This window comes from Notamacropus eugenii, chromosome 5 (genome assembly GCF_028372415.1).
Source record: "Notamacropus eugenii isolate mMacEug1 chromosome 5, mMacEug1.pri_v2, whole genome shotgun sequence".
Taxonomy (NCBI): Eukaryota; Metazoa; Chordata; class Mammalia; order Diprotodontia; family Macropodidae; genus Notamacropus; species Notamacropus eugenii.
Genome location: NC_092876.1, coordinates 91,085,446 through 91,107,506, shown reverse-complemented (window position 1 = coordinate 91,107,506; position 22,061 = coordinate 91,085,446). Strand labels below are relative to the sequence as shown.

General features: G+C 36.9%; 1 protein-coding gene across 1 annotated transcript; it reads right to left on the bottom strand.

The window, feature by feature from the left end:
- Positions 1-20,904: 20,904 nt before the first annotated feature.
- Positions 20,905-21,858, bottom strand: LOC140508712 (olfactory receptor 52B2-like). The gene has a single exon (XM_072616595.1). It carries the CDS (start codon positions 21,856-21,858, stop codon positions 20,905-20,907), a length of 954 nt encoding a protein of 317 aa, XP_072472696.1.
- Positions 21,859-22,061: the final 203 nt, after the last annotated feature.

Below are 22,061 nucleotides of genomic sequence, written 5' to 3'. Positions count from 1 at the left end.
TTTTGCTATTCCTTCCTGGTCTAACAATCTATGAATCTATAAATGAAGTGTAGTTAAGTAACTTGCCTAAACAGAGGTAGTAGCTGGGCTGGAATTTTTGAATGAAGTTATTCTGCCTTCTAGTTCAGTCTGTGTGTGGGTATGCATAAGTGAGCATGGATGTGGACACATCCAAAACATCAACCCAATGTACCTCTTGCCTTAAGTTTATAATCTCATCCCCTTACATCTTCAGTTGCCAAGAAGTAGACAATTTCAAGACTGTAAAAGGAAAAACCGGTGGCTTCTCCATGGTGTGTAATTTAAAGCCATTCATCTAACATCCCCCATATTGCTCCAATTAATAAATGCATCATAACATTGAGATAATTTGTGAGAATCACATTAAATAAACACACAGTGAGATATTGTCACCAGACAGATGTGTACACAGGATCCTTTGCTACATTTTTGATTACTCTCCAACTGTGCTCACCCATTTCTAACCCTGGCCTTTAATATCCCTTAACCTCCATCTGCTTTTCTAATCTTTTAAAGTCTGCTCATTACATTCTATTTTCTGAATCTCTAGCATAGATTTGAGCTAGAACATGAGATTCTCTCCAGGAAAGTGGTGATCCCAATGATTCTGGAGTCATTTCGTCATATTTCCTTCACCACCTAAACATAAGGAACCTCTACACCAGGACCTGGGTCTCAAATTCACTATTCATTATTTTCAGTTTCTGTATCCCTGAATCACCAGGGAGTCAATACTTACCACATCCTGCTTCTGAGATGAGGATGGGGCCCTGGATAGATGGCAGAGGTGTTAGAAACCACACAAATAGATCTGTAGCTAAAAGGACAAGACCATTTATCCTTTTCCCTGGCATGTCAGGAGGGAGATCTGAAAACAAACAGTTCTCTGGGGTCCTGGTTCCTGGTGGAAAAGATGAAATAAGCTTTGTTAACTCTTTTCCTGACTAGGAAACAATATGGTATTGCCCATACAGTTAGTCTCAATAATTGGCAACACTAAGAGTGAATGAGTCCCTGAACTATACTGATTGTACCAGGTGTCTGAAAAAGAAACTTCAGGGTTCCCAAAATATGAAATGTCATCGCAGTCACTGCCTAGGTCCCTTCCCAGACTGTAGGGTGTGGGTACAGGTGCTATGTCATTGGACTTCAAAGTCTATATAATGCTGTATGTATCCTAGAAAATAATAGTGTATGTTATGAAGTCTGTGTCTTTAATGTAAAATAAGAATTGTTCATAAATGTACTTGTCTTAATAGGTATTGAGTTGATACGTATATAAATTAGGGTATCCTCTAGTGGTCAGGAAGGATAGTGCAGCCTGCTGAAATGGGGAATTGTTACAAAAGGACCAGTCCAAGTAGAGTGCCCTCTTGTGACTCAAATATTGCACCTTGAATTTGTGAAAATCCTTGAATTCCTTTTGATCTATTACTCAGTAGTTCCCAATGCTTTTGCTCATCAAACTCCTTGCAATAACAGCAAAAAAATATGTTATCAATCCCCAGGGTGATTTAATATATTACTAATAATATCCTTTTAGATTTATTCATTAAATGCCTATAATATCTGCAATGATATATTTTGCTCCCTCAGCTGCCTATTAAGATTTAAATTGCATAATTATAAAAATACGATGTTATTTTATTTATGATTCTAAAAACTCTATGTACCAAATTATAAATTTAAAATATAAAGTTAATTACAAATATCTTACGTGGTACATTCTAAGAATTAAAAAAAGTAACTCAGCAAGAAATATTTACTACTGACTACAAGACTTCATATTGAATTTCTTTATTTTTTTATTCTGTTGAATGTAAATAATATTTTAATGAAATAATCTAGAACTTGGAAGATGCTTTCATAATAGAATAAAGACTTAAATTTAACTTCTATGTTGAAATTTCATTTAAATACACATTTGTGATATGTGGCTCAAAAACAAAACAAACAAATCTTGTTCTTTTACTTCTGTATTTTGATTTAAAACAAAATTAAAGCTAAAATATTTATTCACATAAAATTGGAAGAGGGTAGAATTTTAAAAACTATCTTGCTGAGATGTGAAAATTGATTTTGTAAAAAATTCAGCTGTCTAATCAAGTGACATAGTTATGATACAAAATATTTACTTTTCTTCTGACTAATTAGAAATACTGTATTACATTATTTATTAATGTTCAGTCATTTTAGTCATGTCTGATTTTTCATGATCCCATTTAGGATTTTCTCGGCAAAGGTTTTAAAGTGGTTTGCCTTTTTCTTCTCCTGTTCATTTTATGGATGAGGAAATTTAGGTAAAAAGAGATTAAGTGACTTGCCCAGGGTCACATAGCTTATTTGCTTATTTGTGTCTGAGAATGAATTTGAAGGGATAAATATGTTTAAAATCCAATTTGTTTCATTTTTAGTAGTGTTTATATAGAAACTAACCTTTGTAAATTAAAAAAAAAACAACTTCTTTATGTGAGACCTTTATCACTGGTTCACCAGCCAAATTCTCCCAGAGTCTCTACCAATTGATTAATGTCACTTAACCAGTTTGAAAATCAATGAAATTGGAAGATAGTAACATAAGTGAATTATAGGTTTAAACAAATATTTTTAAAAGTTAAGCACTGCAATAAGAGGGAAATAAGATTTGTTTCTCCAAAATGTTTGTGATGGTCCATTTTTCTTTCATGATATCTTGCAGTGCGTATACTCAGTGACCATGTTTCTCAAATAGTCTGATATTTGGACTGTTATTGTTCAGCTGTTTTAATCACATCAAAATCTTTGTTTTGAAGGCTAGATTTAAAATCAGGAAGATGAATCATCCTGACTTAAGACCCTGCACTCTATCCATTGTGCCCCCTAATTGCCCTACAAGAACACAACTGTTCAGAATGTCTTGATCACACCATCATACAAGTGATTATGAGGGGAATAAAGGGGAAAACTACCTTGATACAGTGTACTAAATACAAATGAGGGAACCCACGTGTCTGACAATCCATTGGGAATAAGTTTGTGCTCAAATATAGTAACCTTGTGATAGTTTGGAAACAATTTGATGACAGGTTGAGAAACTGAAAGAACATGTGCTCTGTCAGAAACAGACTTTGATGCAATAATCCCATGAATGGCAAAATCATTGTGTACCAGATCATGATGGTTTTGAATTACCACCAAAATAAACATCTGTTGCTTCAAATATATTCATGCCTGTTGTCACAGAGCAAAAAAAAAAATGTATTTGCATCATAATTGGGCAGTTATTTACTGCTCAAGAAGACATCAAAGATTTGTTGGTGTAAACCCCTTCGACCAGCTTCAAGAGTCCCCATAGGGTTTGTGAACCACTAAATAGAAACCATAGATCTGATGACTCTTTTCTTTCTGAATATTTGAAGGCAATAGAACAAGAAGATTCAAAAATTCAAATAAACACAAATACCACACAAAGTTTAATAGAAGGAGGAAATGTGCAAAAGTTGCTAAAATATACAATAGTACATGAGAATAGACTAGAAATCAACAAATTTTGTGAAGTCAGCAGAAGGTTGGAATGGATGGGTTGGGGGTGGGGAGAAAAGTGGGACCCAAATATGTGAAGCTTCCCTGAAAACACATCTTAGTCTTCTTTAATTACATTCCATTTAAAAATGATGTATTAAAGGTTCCAAATCAGTAATATTAAGAGAAATGTATATCAAAACAACTCTGAATTTTCAACTTATATCCAGGAAATTGACAAAACAAAAAATATGGATTGTCAATTTTAGAGGGGTTGTGGGAAGATGAAGACACTGGTGTATTGTTGGTACAGTTATGAATCAGTAGTACCACATTGGTAAACAAGAAGAACTTTTATAAATAAAGTGACTAAAATACTAATGCCCTTTGACCTTGATATTTCATTACTTGGATTATCAAAAAATTCACTGATAAGAAGAATATTCCCATATATAACAAAATATTGGTAACAACACTTTTTTGCAGCAACAAAGAGTTGGAAACAAAGTAAATGTTCATTGCCTGGAAAAATGACTAAACAAATTATGATCCCTGAATGTAATGGAATATTATTATACTGTAAGAAACAATAAAGATAATGAACACAGAGAAACATGGAAAGATTGACAAGATCTGAGGCAGAGTGAAATAAGTCGAGTCAAGGAAATTATATATATATGTGTGTATATATATATATATATATACACACACACACACATATATATATATATATATATATATATATATATATATGACCATTGATGTATTGATTGACTTTACTGATTTTTTTCTCTTCTTCCTTTTGTCCTTTTTATTTATTATATGAAATAGCTCTGTAGGAGGAGAAGGAGGAGGAATTTTGGGGAAAAATTCTTGTGAAATAAAATAAAAGATAGAAATGAAAAAATTGCTTTTTACAAAGTAGACCAGTTAAGAATCTCTTGACTTCACACTTTTAACCTTCAAAAGATCAAAGAACCAAGAATAAAATTCTGTCCTGAATCAGATTTTCATCTATTAGAAAAAGTTGGCTGATGTATGGAAATTATGAGAAACTTGGGAAGAAGTGACCACATTGCTTCTAGAGTTAGTGATAAAGAAGGAGAATAAAATCAGACAATCAGACATAAGCTTAAAAGCAACCTAGATTTGGGGAGAGTAGACCTCAATGGTTTCAAAGAAGGACTACACAGCCTAGGATTTCAATATGGAAGTTCAGGTGAGAACTCTAAGAAATGAAATTCTGAAGACAAAAAAGGAAACTTCTGGTGAAGAAAAATGGAAATTGTTCAAAGAGAACAGTCTAGATACACAGAAGATTTACAAAATAACATGATTTTTTTTAGAGTGTATTTATTGTTTGACACCAGAATTCCCAACACAGATTGTCATAACTGCCAAAGAGTCAGCTGTGCAAAACAGTATATATAGTGCTTAAGTACAAATGGGAGACATGATTTTTTTTAAATTAATTTATTTAACTTTGAACATTCATTTTCACAAAATTTTGGATTCCAAATTTTCTCCCCATTTGTCCCCTCCCCACCCCAAAACACTGAGCATTCTAACTGCCCCTATCACCAATCTGCCCTCTCTTCTATTATCCCTCCTTTCCCTTGTCCCCTTCTTCTCTTTTATCCTGTAGGGCCAGATAACTTTCTATACCCCTTTACCTGTATTTCTTATTTCCTAGTAGCAAGAACAGTACTTGACAGCTGTTCCTAAAACTTTGAGTTCCAACTTCTCTTCATCCCTCCTTCCCCACCCATTCCCTTTGAAAGGCAAGCAATTCAATATAGGCCACCTGCTTTTACTTATCCTTAAAGGCAAAGTTAAGGGCCTGGGTGGGGAAATATCTGATGACATTTGCTAAATTACCCTGCCAGAAGGAAAGCACCCCTTGTTCCTTTGGAATTCGGACTATACAATCCACAATGCCTTCGTACTGCTTATCTGCAGCAATTTGTTTACTTGCATGCTGCACCTGCAATAGTAGCTTAACTCTCTTGATGGAGGCACTGCCATCTTGGAGATAGCAGCGGAGTGCCACTGCCAGGAAGTCCTTGGTGAAGGAGATGGCCTGTTGAGTCATGGTTACCCAGGGGGAAGGTGTTGGAGTTGGAGAAAGAAAGCCGGGTGAGAGAGGGCCAAAAGCTGGGCAAGTTGCTGCTGCCTGCACACAGCCCTTGCTACAGCTCGGACTGAAAGGCAACATGATTTTTTAAAAATAGATACCCTACTCAATGCGGTAGCAGCCCTTCATTCTCCATGATGGTCAACTACAACTCTGACAACCAAGCAATTATGTCAAAGGGAGCTACAGATGGCACTGAACTTGGCACCACTTAGTCATATGGGAGAGTCTTCCAACATTGGCAGGTGGAGATCAGTGCTAATGACCAAGGAAACAGGACCACCCCAAGCTATGTAACCTTCACTGACACAGAACATTTAATTGGTGATGCTGCAAAGAATCAAGTTGCAATGAACTCCACCAGCACAGTTTTTGATGCCAAACATCTGATTGGTCACAGATTTGACAATGAAGTTGTACTGTCAGCTGTGAAGCACTGGTCTTTTATGGTGGTGAATGACACAGGCAGGCCTAAGGTCCAGGTGGAATACAAAGTGGACAGCAGAATTTCTATCCAGAAAAAGTATCTTCTATGTTCTTGAACAAGATGAAAAAAATTACTTAAACTTATCTTGGGAAGAGTGTCACAAATGCTATGATCACAGTACTAGCTTATTTCAATTATTCCTAATTTCAGGCCAACAAAGATGCTAGAACTCTTACTGTTCTCAATGTGTTCTTGAATCATTGGTGTACCAACTGCTGCTGCTATTGCTTATGCCTTGCACAAAAAGGTTGGTGCTAAGAGAAATGTGGTGATCTTTGATCCTGGAGGTGGTACTTTTGATGTCTCCAATCTTACCATTGCACATGGCATCTTTGAGGTCAAGTCCACAGATCGGGACACCCACTTATTTGGGGAGGACTTTGATAACTAAATTGTCAACTATTTCATCACCAAGATCAAGCAAAAGCACGAGAAGGATATCAGTGAGAACAAGAGGGCTATTTGCCATTTTGCACTGCCTGTGAACGTGCAAAATGTACCCTCTCTTCTAGTACGTAGGCCTGTATTGAGGTTGACTCCCTCTACAAAGGTATTAATTTCCATATATCAATCACCAAAACCCATTTCAAAGAGCTGAATGCTGACCTCTTTGGTGGCACACTGTATTCTGTGGAAAAGACTAAGAAATACCAAGCTACATAAATCAAAAATTCATGACATTATCCATGTGGGTGGTTGATTCCACTCAAATCTCCCAAATCCAGAAGCTTCTGCAAAATTTCTTTAATGGCAAGAACCTCAACAAAGTAGAAATTCTGATGAGTCTGTTGGCTAAGGTGCAACTGTCCAGGATGCCATTTTGTCTAGAGAAAAATCTGAGAATATGCAGGACTTGCTGCTGTTGAATGTCACTCTTCTTTCCCTTAGAACTGAAAATTCTGGTGGAGTTATGACCATTCTGATCAAACATAACATTGTATACAGTAATAGCAATATTTTTTTAAAAAACAATTTTGAGTGAATAAGTCATTTTGACTACTATCAATACCCAAATTACCTACAAAGGTCATGTGAAGGAAGACACTATATGATTCCACTATATAAGAAAGAACTAATAATTAGAAATATGTATAGAATGACCACACACACACACACACACACACACACACACACACACACACACACACACATGCACAACCACACAAATTTTCTGTCTAATGCTAGCCATCTCTGGTTGGGAAGAGAGGAGGAAGAAAAAAAGAAAAAAATTGCATACCTTTATAATATATGTTAAAGGAATAGTAAGTTCTATATAATAGATTTGCAATTTAATATACAGTCATCTTTTTTATTAGTCTATGTTATGGAAATGTTTGTTTTCTTTCATAATTTAAAATAAATTAAATATCTTTTAAATAAGAAGGTAATTTTTAAAAATAAATTCAAAAAATTTATAAAAAAGGAATTTTTTCATTACATATAGCCTAGATCTTCTCTACAATTTTTACCACTCCTATTTCTTCCATTTAGAAGTGTCTGAAGATACAGGGCGTGATGAGGTCAGAATAATAAATCTAATCCCTCTTTGAGATGGTAGTCCTTCAGATACAAGGAGACTGCTGTTCTCTGGGAATCATCCCTTCTTGTGATCCTTTTCGTTACTTTTGAATATTATAGAGACTATTCACATTAACTTCTTAAAATATGGCATTCACAAGTGAGTAAGGTATTCCAAATGTTTTCTGGCCAGGGCACGATACAGCTACATCATTATTTGGAATAATTTGCCTTTATTAATTCAATCTATGATTGTATTGGCTTTATTTGTTGCTATGTCACAGTTGCTTCATGTTGAGCTTTGAGTCCATTAATACTTAGCTATAGATGGAAAAGGGCCTAACTGTACCCTAGTGGCCAAAAACCCTTAGAAAAAGATTCAAGCAGTAGTGGACAGAGAATATGTTTTTAAGGAACATCATAACTGTACAGATACAAGTAAACTCTGTGGGGTCCTACCTACTATAGGATTCTATAATTCTCAAAATATCCCCTAATCATTTGGATTGGCATAGAATTAGGCATGAACTAGAAAGTGCAATGAATGGATTCTAAGGAATGAAATACAAGTGACTCATGCCAAGTGACTTGCAAAGTACTAAAAACTCTTTAACAATCTATCTGCAGTCTAGATGATGGCTTGGGGTTTGATCTTTGAACATCAAGTGCTATTAGGAAAACAATAACAATAACAACAGAGGATTGACTCTTGTTTCCAGGAAAAATGATGGGGAAGTGGGGAGGGAGTCAAGATGATGGAGCAACAGCACAGCATTTCTAAAGCACTCCACCAAGTCCAGTGAAATATCTATAAAAATGGCTCTAAAGAAATTATGGAGCTGTAGAACCCACAGAATGACAGAGTGAAGCAAATCTGCCACCCACAATAGCCTGGAAGGTTACCAAGAAGTATTTATAGTGCCACTAAGGGGTCAGGGCACAATCTAGTGTGGGCCATACCACACAGAGGAGACCTGAGCAGGCCTTGGGGAGACTGAATCTTTCACACTTGTGGTAGTTTCCAGACTTCATGACTCCAAAACACTGAAGATAAACTGGAAGGCCAGTGGGAAAAGCTTGTGGAACCAATGCAGGAGAGTGGAGTGGTCCTGCCCCAGTCCCAGGGTGGCGGAAGGGGGAGGGGACAGAGGAACTCCTGGCAGCCAGAGTAGCAGCAGGGTCAGATATAGCCACTGTTTCTGGAGCTCTAGGCCCACAGACTTTGGGAACATTGAGCAGCTGACAATACACCTCCCACGCCCACTGGAAACAGACCACTACCTTGACAAAGAGATCAAAAGTCAAGTAAATGGCTGGGAAAATGAGCAAAAACCAGAAAAAGATTAAGATTATAAACTCTTACTTTGATGACAAGGAAAACAAAGCATGCAAACAAAAAACAATAATTTCAAAGTTCCTCCATTCAAAGCATCCAAGAAAAAGATGAATTAGTCTCAGGCCATGGAAGAGCTCCAAAGGGATTTTGAAAATCAAGTGAAGCAGAGCAAAAATTAGGTGGAGAAATGAGGGTGATGCAAGAAAATCATAAAAAAATGAGTCAACCACTTGATAAAGGAGACCCCAAAAAATAATGAAGAAAATAGCACTTTAAAAAAATAGATTCACCAAAATGGCAAAAGGTATCCAGAAAGACAATGGGGAGAAGAATGTCCTGAAAAATAGAACTGGACAGATGGAGAAGGAGATCCAAACGTTCACTGAAGAAAATAATTCCTTAAAGATTAGAATGGAACAGATGGAACCTAATGACTTTTTGAAAAATCAAGAAATTATAAAACACAACCAAAGAAATAAAAAAAAAAAAACAAATAGTGTGAGATATCTCATTGGAAAAACAACCTAATTGGAAAATAGATCCAGGAGAGATAATTAAAAAATTTTTGGACTACCTGAAAGTCATTATCAAAAAAAGAGCCTAGAGATCATCTATCGTGGAATTATCAAGGAAAATTGCCTGACATTCTAGAATCAGAGAGTAAAATAAATATTGAAAGAATCCACCAATTACCTCTGGAAAGACATGTGAAAAGAAAATCTCTTAAGAAAATTGTAACCAAATTCCAGGTTTCTTAGCTCAAGGAGAACATATTGCAAACAGCCAGAAAGAAACAATATGAGTATTGTTGAAATACAATCAGGATAACACAAGATCTAGGAGCTTCTACATTAAGGGGTCAAAGGACTTGGAATAAGATATTCCAGAAGTCAAAGGAACTAGGATTAAAAAGAAGAATCACCTACCCAGCAAAACTGAGTAAAATACTTAAGGGGAAAAAATGGTCATTCAATGAAATAGAGGACTTTCAAGCATTCTTGATGAAAAGAAAAGAACTGAAATAGAAAATTTGACTTTCAACCACAAGAATCAAGAGAAGCATGAAAAGGTAAACAGGGAAGAGAAATCATAAGGGACTTACTAATGTTGAACTGTTTACATTCCTACATGGAAAGATAATATTTGTAACTCTTGAGACTTTTCTCAGTATATGAGTAGTTGGAGGGAATTATATACATGTAGACAGAAGGCACAAAGGGAGTTGAATAGGAAGGGATGATATCTAAACATGTAAAATCAAGGGGTGAGAAAGGACTATATTGGGAGGAGAAAGGGAGAAATGGAATGGGACAAATTATCTTTCACAAAAGAGTCAAGAAAAATCTTTTTCAATGAAGGAGAAAAGGGGGGAGGTGAGAAGTAAAAGGTGAAGCTTACTCTCATCACATTTGGCTTAAGGAGGGAATAACATGCACACTCAATTTGATATGAAAATCTATCTTACACTACAGAAAAATAGGGGAGAAGGAGATAAGTGGGATGTGGGGGATGATAGAAGGGAAGGCAAATGGGAGGAGGAGGCAATTAAAAGTAAATACTTGTGTGTAGGGACAAGGTCAAAAGAGAGAATAGAATAAATGGGGGACAGGATAGGATGGAGGGAAATACAGTTAGTCTTTTATAACATGACTTTTATGGAAGTCTTTTCCATAACTACACATGTATAACCTATATTGAATTGCTTGCCTTCTCAGTGGGGCAGGGTGGGGAGGGATGAAGGGAGAGAAGTTGGAGCTCAAAGTTTTAAAAATAAATGTTAAAACTTGTTTTTATATGCAACTGGGAAGTAAGCAATACAGGTAATAGGGTTTAGAAATCTATCTTAACCTACGAGAAAATAGAGGAGATGGGAATAAGGGAAGGGAGGGGTGTGATAGAAGGGAGGGCAGAGTGAGAGAAGGAATAATCAGAATAGATGATGTCTTGGGTTGGGGGAAGGAGAGAGATAGGGAGAAAATGTGAGACTCAAAATCTTGTGGAAATGAGTGTTCAATATTAAGAATAAATCAATTAATTAAAAATCCACAGATTACATAATTAAAAAAAAGAATGATGGGCAAGGAAAATTTTGCAGTGAATCACATAGAGTGATACCAAGTAAAGGATATGGTACATTATAAGCACTTGACAAATACTTACAAATAATACTAATTTAAATTTTACTAGTACATTTTTGAAAGGTATGCCTAAAAATTATCCAGGGCCTTTCAGGGCTATCTGCTTAATATGAGTCAAGTGTGCTATATGGTAGCTAATAATGATAATGATGACTTGAGCAGCAATTGAAATATGCTCTGAACCAGGGAAGCAATAGTCCCAATACACTCTGCCCAGGCCAGTTGTGATTAGTTCTGGGAAACACAATTGAGGAAGTATGTTAATAAGTTGGTGAAAATCTAGAAGTAGGCAACCAGATAATTGAAGGGCCTTGATTTGTGCCCTATGAAAATTGACTGAAGGAATCAAGATGTCTTCAGGTACTTTAAGGACAACAGGTAGATTTTTATTTATTATTGTACCATGCCCTACGCTCATCACTGGGGATACAAATTCAGAAAGCAGGATATTCATTATACACAAGGAGCTTACATTCTAAAAAAGGATGACAAACTGTCAAGGGGAGGACTTCAAAACAGAACCAGGTTAAGGTAGTTGGTGGGAAGGGAGAGCTGGCCAGAGAATGAGTTGAGCTGCAAGTGAAATCAGCTATCAAGTGGAAGAGTGACTTCACATGCTCTTTTTCTTGACCCCAAAGGACAAAGTTAGGGGCAGAGCCAAGATGGTGAGTAGAAGCAGGAAACTGCTTAAGCTCTTCTGTAAAAACCTCCAAATACTTGTAACAATTACTGTTAACAAATTCTAGAGCTACAGAACCCACAATGACAGAGTGAAACAAATTTCCAACCCAAGACAACCTAGGAGATCAACAGAAAGAATATATTGACCTGGGCTGGAAGTGGAGTACAGTCCAGCATGGACCGTGCAGGTGCAGATGGACTGGAACAGACTTTGGGGAACTGAGTTTCAGGCAATTGTGACGATTTTCAGACTTCTCAACCCACAAACCCTGGGGACAGTGCAGAAGATCAGTGGGAAAACTCTGTGGGACCTGGGTGAAAGAGTGGTGTAGTTCAGCAGGGGTCCAGCCCCAGTTCCTGGGTTGGGAGGATGTGTGGAGCTCTAGGCTTATAGACAGTGGGAGATCAAATGAGTGATATAATCTTTGGAGGCTGGGACTGGACATCCAACCCCATCCAAACCCCAACTGGAAGCAGACACCTACTTTGACAAAGAGTTATAAAGTCAAGCATTTGGCTAGGAAGGTGAGAATCCAGCATAAAATAAACTCAGACCATAGAAGCTTTTTTTAATTTTTTTATATGTTAGAGAGGAGAATTCTTTATTTATTTATTTTTTATTTTTAACACAGTTTATAACAGATAAAGCAATTCAAACTTTTGGTCAGGTTATACTTCTTCTTACAGCATTTACAATATGGACCACAAAAGAAATTTATTTTTAAACATTAACCAGCTGATACACAAATAATATTTATTTTACTAACTTCACAAGCTATTGAGATAATTGTCTCCACAGCATTACTAAAAATTAAAGGACCCTAACTTATTGTTGTTGCTCTAAAGCCCTACACCTACTAGCTTAATTTTAGACAACCTCAGATGTTCCCCTATGCATAATCCATAACTTAATAGAACTGGTATTAAGTTTGCAAATCTTTTGATTACAGGAAATTGCCACCAATAATAAGGATATTGGAGGGATACAAAAACTCCCCAACTTCATGTCAATTCCAGGCAAGATTAAATTATCCACTTGTGTTCAATCAAGCTTAAAATTTGCCAGGTGTCAGTGGGGAAATTGGGTCAGGAGGACCCCACTTCAGCCCAGGCTGAACAGACGCTCTCCCACCCTTCACTTGAGATCACCTATACAGTTCATACCAGCATCTCATCAGCTTACTGGCATCATGGATTGGAAGCTCAGATTGCCTGTCTTGCTACCCATACCTGGAGTTAGACTCAGAAAAACAGTCACTTAATAGTCCCATAGCATCCAAAATTGGCAAGTTCCAATAACCAGGTTTCAAATATGATTATAGTTTCACTTTGGCTAAGGAACATCTTTTGAGGCAAGGCTTAAGTGGCTTACATGCCTTTCTATACATGTTCTAGTTCCTGATTAAATGGCAATCATAAAATCAAATTTATCATTAAAACCTTTACTTTTCCATCAATGCCAAATTTTACCCGAGGTTACCTTCCTCTAGGAAATTTGGACTGGAATTCTTTTCTCCAAACTAAAGATATCATTGATTTATTCTCAGTAATTAATTCAGTCTATTGTTTTAATACTAATTGCTTTTACCTCACTTTGTAACATGTCCAATTTTTCTCCCCTTCACTCTCCTCCCCCTACTTCCTAATACCTTGCATTCTGATTACTCCTTCCTTTAATGTACCCTCCCCTCCATCCCACCCCACCCCTCTCCTATCCCCATCTTCTCTCTTTTCTTGCAGGGCAAGAAAAATTTCCATACCCCTATCCCTGTAGTTCTTATTTCTCGATTATATGCAAAAAATGCTCAACATTCCTTTCAAATACTTTGAATTCCAACTTCTCTCCCTCCCCCTTCCCCCCACCCCATCCCTACTGAGAAGGCAAGCAATTCAATACAGACTAAATATGTGTTGTTTTGCAAAAGACTTCCATAGTAATCATGTTGTGTAATACTAATCATATTTCTTTTTGACCTACCCTATCCCCCCTTATTTTTTCCCCCTTCAATTGACCTTGTCCCTTCTTGAAAGTGTTTATTTCTAGTGACTCCCTTCTCCATTTGCCCTCCCTTCTAACATTCCCCTCGCTCCACTTGTCGCCTCCTCTCCTACTTTCTTGGGGTGTATATAAATTTTCATGTCAAATTTAGTGAGCATGTTATTCCCTCCTTTAGCCATACGTGGGGAGAGTGGCTTTATTTTTCCCCCTCTCCCCTTCTCCCTTATCTCTTCCATTGAATAATATTTTTCTTATCTCTTTTATGAGTTATAGCCTGCCCCATTGCATTACTCCCTTTCTCTTCCCTGAATTTTCCTCCTTCACCCCTTCATTTTTATTTTATTTTATTTTATTTTTGCGTGTGGATATTATCTCTTCTGATATAACACACCCTGTTCTCTCTATCTATCTATGTGTATGTGTGTGTGTGTGTGTGTGTGTGTGTGTGTATAATCTCTCCAACTACCCAAATACTGAGAAAAGATTCAAGAGTTAAAAATATTTTCTTTTCATGTAGTAATGTAAACAGTTCAGCTTTAGAGAGTCTTTCATGATTTTTCTTTTCTGTTTAGCTTTTCATTCTTCTCTTGGTTCTTGTCCTGGGAAGTCAGATTTTTAAATACAGATCTGGTCTTTTCCTCAACATGAAATCTTGAAATTGATCTATATCACTGAATGACCATTTTTTCCCTTGAAGTATTATATTCAGATTTGCTGGGTAGGTGATTCTTGGTTTCAATCCCACCCAGTTCCTTTGACTTCTGAAATATCCCACTCCCAGCCCTTTGATCCCTTAATGTTGAAGCTCCCAGATCCTGTGTTATCCTGATTGTATTTCCACAGTACTCAAATTGTTTCTTTCTAGCTGCTTGCAGTATATTCTCCTTGATCTAGGAAATCTGCAATTTGGCCACAATATTCCTAGGAGTTTCTATGTTCAGGTTTCTTTCAGGAGGTGATTGATGAATTCTTTAAATGTCAATTTTGTCCTCTGATTCTATGACATCATGGCAGTTTTCCTTGATAATTGCATGGAAGATAACGTCTAGGATCTTTTTTGATTATGGCTTTCAGGTAGTCCAATAATTTTTAAATTATTCCTCCTGGATCTATTTTTCCAGGTCATTTGTTTTTCTAATAAATTGTTTCACATTATCTTATAGTTTTTCAAACAATTGGTTTTATTTTCTAACTGCTTCTTTTAACTCATAGTCATTCATTTTCCTGAACTCAATTTTCTCTTTCAATGAGTTATTTTGTTCAGTGAACTTTTGAACCTTCTCCTCCATTTGACTAATTCTGTTTTTTAAAACCTCCTTCTTGTTGACTTTTTGGACCTCTTTCTCCAATTGAGTTAGCCTCATTATAAAGCTGTTATTTTCCTCAGCATTTTTTTTGGTTCTCCTGTAGTAAGCTGCTAACTTGTTTTTCAAGGTCTTCTATTGCCTGAGCCCAAAGTTCCCTTCGGAGGCAGAGGCCTTGACTTCCTCTGACAGGATGCCTTGTTCTTCTCATCTGAAAGGATGAGGGGAGACCCCTGTTTCCTAAGAAAATAACCTTCTATGGTCTTATTTTTTTTTCCCTTTTTGGGGGATTTTCCCAGTCAGTTACTTGACTTCTGAGTTTCCTCTCCACAACCACTTTGCCTCCAGTTCAGAACAGCCAGTACTTGGGGGCTGAGATTCAGATGAGCTGCTCCCAGGCCTTAGGGGTTTTCAGCTGGGGTGGGGGTGCTATTCAGTGTGAGCTTAAGAGCAGCTGCTCAGGTAGGGGCAGGACCACCTGAAATCAAGAAATTATACAACAGAACAAAAGAATGAAAAATAGAAGACAATATAAAATATCTCATTGGAAAAACTGCTGATCTGGAAAATAGATCCAAGAGAGATAATATAAAAGTTACTGGACTACCTGAAAGCCACGATCAAAAAAAGAGGCTAGACATTATCTTTCAGGAAATTATCAAGGAAATCTGACCAGATATTCTAGACCCAGAGGGTAAAATAGAAATGGAAAGAATCTACTGATAACGTCTTGAAAGAGATCCCAGAGGAAAGACTCCTAGCAAGATTGTAGTCAAATTCCAGAGTTCCCAGGTCAAGGAGAAAATATTTCAAGCAGCCAGAAAGAAACAATTCGTGTATTGTGGAAACACATTCAGTACAACAAGATCTTGCACCTTCCACGTTAAGGGGTCAAAGGAATTGGGATATGATATTCCAGAGGTCAGAGGAGCTAGGATTGAAACCAAGAATCACCTACCCAGCAAGACTGAGCATAATAATTCAGGGAGAAAAGTGGATATTCAATGAAATAAGGATTTTCAACATTCTGGAAGAAAAGACCAGAGCTGAGTAGAAAATTTGACTTTCAAATGTCAGAATCAAGAGAAGCATGGAAAGGTAAACATGAAAGAGAAATCATAAGAGACTTCTTAAAGTTGAATTGTTTACATTCTTACATGGAAAGATGAAGTTTGTAACTCATGAGACCTTTCTCAGTATTAGGATAGTTAGAGGAAATACACACACACAGACAAACACACACATAGATAGATAGAGGGCACAGTAAGTTGAATACGAAAGAATGATATCTAAAAAACAAAATTAAGGGGTGAAAGAGGAATATATTGGAAGGAAAATCAGAGAGGTAGAATGGTGTAAATTATCTCATCTAAAAGAGGCAAGAAAAGGTCTCACACTGGAGGTGAAGAGGGGGGAAGTGAGAGGGAATGAGGGAACCTTACTCTCATCATATTTGGCTTAAGAAGGGAACAACATACATACTCAATTGGAAATACAGGAAAGTAAGGGGGAAGGAGTTTAGTGGGAGTGGGGATGATAGAAATAAAATTCGGAAATTAATACTTTAGAAAAGGGACAGGGAAAAAGGAGAAATAGAATAAATGGGTGTGGGATAGGATGGAGGAAAATGTAGTTAGTCTTTCACAACATCGTTATTATGGAAGTGTTTTGCATAACTACATACGTATAACCTATGCTGAATTGCTTGCCTTCTTACTGAGGGTAGGTGGGGAGGGAAGAAGGGAGACAATTTGAAACTCAAAGCTTTAAAAGTTTTAAAAACAAATGCTAAAAAATTGTTTTTTACATGCAGCTGAGAAATAAGACATACAGGCAATGGGGTATAGAAATCTATCTTGCCCTAAAAGAAAATAAGAGGGAAGAGGAAAATGGGTGGGATAGAAGAGAGGGCAGACTGGGGGAAGGAGAAATCAGAGTTCATGCCACTTTGATTTGGGGAGAGGGGAGAGATGCAGAGAAAATTTGGAACTGAAAGTCCTGTGGAAATTAATGTTGAAAACTAAAGATTAATCAATTAGCAATTTTTAAATAAGACAAAGCTAAAAGTCCTGGGTAAAAGTTAAAAAGAGAAAAAATTAGAACCATCCCAAATTTGAATGGATTGCCTCATGCAGTAATGTATTCCTCCTTACCTGATATCTTTAAGCAAAGACTATCAATTGTTGAGGATGTTGTAGTATGGATCTTTTTTTTTTTTTTTTCAGGAATGGGTTGGATTTTACCAGATGATCGCTTTCTTTCCAAATGTGAAATTCTGTAATTCTATGATTCTTTGCTTACCTTAAGTTTTATTTTCCTTGCCTGATTGTTCCCAAGAAATTTGCTAATCCTTGGCTTAAAGGAATATTTCCTTTTCCCCCCATAATACCACACCCCAATTGTTTTTTGGTTTTTTGTCATTTTCACACCTTAAGCTCCTGAAACATAACAATACTTTCAGATTGATGCCTGCATCCAAGATATGCATCACTTGGAATAAGATACTTGTGTCTCATTAGTAGTCTCCACACAACCATTAGAGTCCAGTATACTCCCAAGAGTAAGAAAGACTACTTAGCAGGACAATTGTCATCCACAGTAAACTTGAGGTATCCACGGTGGCATTGTGATCAGATTTTCAAACATTGTTGATTTCCTTTTTTACTGCCTTCCATTCCATTACTATGAAATTTTCCTGTTACTAAACTTGAATGGTCTGTAGATTTTCCTGTCTGAGAAAATCTTTGATCAGTGAAGTCAAGTCAACAAGCTTTTGTTTAACTCCTACTGTATCCTGGCACTGTGCTAAACTATGGGAATGCAAATACAAGCAAAAAGAAACACACAATCCCTGTTATCAAGGAGCTTACAATCTAATGGAACATCATAGAAATAAAGGTAAAAAAGAGGGAGGCTATCCAAACAGGATCATATTGGAGAAAGAAGTTCAGAAAAGAATGAGGTCTGGAGAGGAACAACAGCGTCAACATGGTTTGCTTGAGAATTTCCTTGAAATACCCTCGTACCTGATCTTGAAGATGAAGACAGGTCATGAAGTAATTGTACTAATTCCACTTACACCCACAAAGAAGTTCTCTTCTCAATCATAAGACCAGGCATTCTCAGTACTACTCCTCTGTAGGTGAAACCCTTATGAATATAACTGAATACTTCCGTGATATAGGGAAGGATGAATGGTACATTTCAAAGAAACTTGGGAAGGTTTATATGAAATAACGCCAAGTGAAATTAATAGAACCAAGAGAGAAATTTATATAACAACACCACTGAAAAGAAACAACTTTGAAAGACTTAAAAGCTGTAATCAGTAGAATGAAACATGATTTCATTTATTCATACTCTGTGGCAGGGATTGTACTAAGCACTGGAGATACAAAGGATACAACTAAACAAACAACATGCAAACAATTCTGCAAAACAAGGTATGTTGAAGGTAATCTCAGAGGAAAAACATTAAGGTTAAGGAGGACATGGAATGAGTTCTTGTAGCAACAAGACTTTATTTTTTTAAAATAATATTCTATTTACTTCCAATTATATGTCAAGACAATTTTTAGTTTTCACTTCTGCAAGATTTTGAGTTCCAAATTTTTCTCCCTCCCTTCTTCCCCTCTCCTCTTCCTAAAATGGTAGGCAACTTGATATAGGTTATATATGTGTAATTATGTAAAATATATTTCCATATCAGTCACAGTTGTGAAAGAAGAGACAGAAAAAAGAAAAAAAAACCCACAAAAACTGAAATAAAAAAATATGCTTCTATCCAAGTTGAGAGTTCATCAGTTCTTTATCTTGATGTGGATACCATTTTGCATCATGAGTACTTTGTTGCTGTCATTGTGCTGCTGAGAAGTGCTAAGTAATTCATAGTTAACCATCACACAATGTGGCTAATATTGTGTAAAATGTTTTCCTGGCTCTGCTCATTTTGCTTTGCATCAATTCATACAAGTCTTTCAAGGTTTTATTTTATTTTTTCTGAAATCCATCTGTTCATCACTTCTTATTGTATAACGGCATTCCATTAAATTCATATATCACAACTTGTGCAGCCATTCTCCAACTGATGGGCATTTTTTCATTCAATTTCCAATATTTTGCCACCATGAAAAGAGTTGTTACAAATATTTTTGCACATGTAGGCCCTTTCCTTTTTTTGTATGATCTCTTTGGAATACAGACCTAGTGGTGGTATTGCTGGATCAAAGGGTATGCACAATTTGGTTGCCCTTTGGGAATAGTTCTAAATTGCCCTCGAGAATGGTTGGATCAGTTAGCAACTCCACCAAAAATGCATTAGTGTTCCAATTTCCCCACAGTGTTTCCAACATTTATCATTTCCCTTTTCCATCATATTAGCCAATTTGACATCTCAAGGTTGTTTTAATTTGCATTTCTCTAATGAAAAGTGATTTAGAACTAGAAGTTTGGTCTTTAACTGAGACTTGAAGGAAGTCAGGAAAGCTAAAGGGCAGTGATAAGGAGGAAGAACATTCCAAGTATGAGAGACAGCCAGAGAAAAATGCTGAAAGTCAAGAGATGGAATGTCATGTGCAAAGAATAGCAATGAGATAGTTATTACTAGGTTGAAGAGTTTATGGGTGGGAATAAAGTATAAGATTAGAAAAGTGGTTGTAGGGGCAGGTAGGGGCTTCAAAAGCCAAATAGATTTGATCCTGGAGGTAATAGGGAGCTACTAGGTTCTTTTCTATAGTAATTATGATGTAATGATACCTGAGTTTTAGGAAAATCAATTTGATGGCTAAGTGTAAGGCAGATTAGAGTAGACAAACATCTGAGACAGGGAGTCCAAACAGTTGGATTTTACAAGCCTATGAGTTGTGAGGTGCTTAAGATGACCAGGGTTATTGCAGTGTCAGAGGAATGAAGTGCATACATAAGAGAGATCATTAAGCTAGATATGGCAGGATTTGACAATGGTATGAGAAATGAGTGAGGATGAGGAGAAGAGGTTGTACCTAGGTTGTGAGACTAGATGACTAGCAGAATGATGATGCCCTTGAAAAAAATAGGAAAATTAGGAAAAGGAGAGGGTTTTGGGGGAAAATGAGTTCAATTTGGGACATGTTGGATTGAAGATGACTTTGAGACACCCAGTTTGATAAATGTAATTGGTAGTTAGAGATGCAAATATGAGGTTAGGACTGGACAAGTAGATCTGGCAATCATCTGAATAATGATGATAACTAAAACTAGAGTTGCTGATGAGACCACCAAGTGAAATAGCATATAAATGAAATTTTAAAAAGCCCTACATGTGGTTATTTAGAATTTACATAGAATAATAGGTAGGATTACTTATATAGAATAATAGAGGACTAATACTTCACATTGTTAGTGCACAAGACCCATGTTAAACATAAAAATAATAATAACAGCAACAATAGCCAGCATTTATAGGGTGTCTATTATATGCCAGGCAATATGAGAAGTGTTTACAGATTTCTCATTTGATCCTTACTACAGTCATAGGAGGTAGATACTGTTATTACCCCCGTTTTGCAGTAGAAGAAACTGAGGTAAAAAGAGGTTGCCAAAGGTAACATACTAATAAGTATATGAAACTTAAAGTAAAATGAGGTCTTTCTTACCCTAGATCTCGTGTTCTATCCCCTGCACCACTTAGCTGCCCAACTGATAGGAAAAAAATAACCTTTGATGTTACAATCATTGTCACCATAATCTTTAACAGTGGATATAGGTTCAAAGTATGTTTAAGTCATGGTGACTTACACAGAATAGCTTAGTTATCCCTGAGACCTCTAGCTAAGCCTCCCAGGCCCAATTGGCAGAAACTGTGTATGATATGATCCCGTATTTGTTTAGTTCTAATGCCATATATAAGGGGATTCAGTGCAGGGGGCACCACAATGTAGAGATTAGTCAGCAGAATGCCATAGTACATGTGGCTGATCAGCACTGTCAAGTAGGCTGGTATATAGAACATGAAGATGACACACACATGTGAACTGCAGGTGCCCAGAGCTTTGAGTTGGGCATCACGAGATGGGAGTCGGAAGACAGCTCGAAGAATGAAAGTATAGGAGATAGAAATGAGGATGACATCTAAGCCTGTGGACAAGAAAGACAACACTAGAGTGTAAATGTTATTGGCTGTTATATCTGCACAGGCCAGCCTGCAAATCTTGGTTTGCTCACAATATGTATCAGCAATGATGCTGTTTCCACAGAATGGTAGCCGCTCAACTAGGAAGATAAAAGGGGAAGTGATAAGTAGACCCCTGGTCACACAAAATGCAACAATTTTCCTGATCACTGAAGGGGTCAAGATCATGGTGTACCTCAGAGGAAAGCAAATAGCCAGAAAGCGATCAAATGCCATGGCCAGAAGTACTGTTGACTCCATGACAAAGATGGCAATGACAGAGAACATCTGAGTCATACAGGCCTGGAAAGAGATGACTCTATCCTTGAACCAAAAGATGGCCAGCATTTTGGGCATGATGGTGCTGGAAAGCAAAAGGTCACACAAGGACAACATGGCCAGGAAGAAATACATAGGCTCGTGTAGACTATGCTCCATACAGATGAGTATGATTAGCAGAGAGTTACCTCCAAGGGCCAGTACATACATGGTACAGAAGGGGATGGAGAGCCAGATGTGCAGTTCTTCTAGACCGGGGATGCCCCAAAGGAGAAAGACATCTGGGTGGAAGGTATGATTGGTGGCAGCCATAAAATCAGACTGGAGTTTGATGATGTGGTTTTCTCTTTCCTTCCTTAGCTTGATCACCTACAAAAATGAAGGGTGGAGAAGAATATTGCCCAAGGAAATTTCTATGCTTCTTTGAATAAATACTATCCCTGGGAATGTATTATAGGGGAAAAATTCATTCTCTTTCCACCAGGGCATTGCCTTTCATAAACTATTTTGGGGTC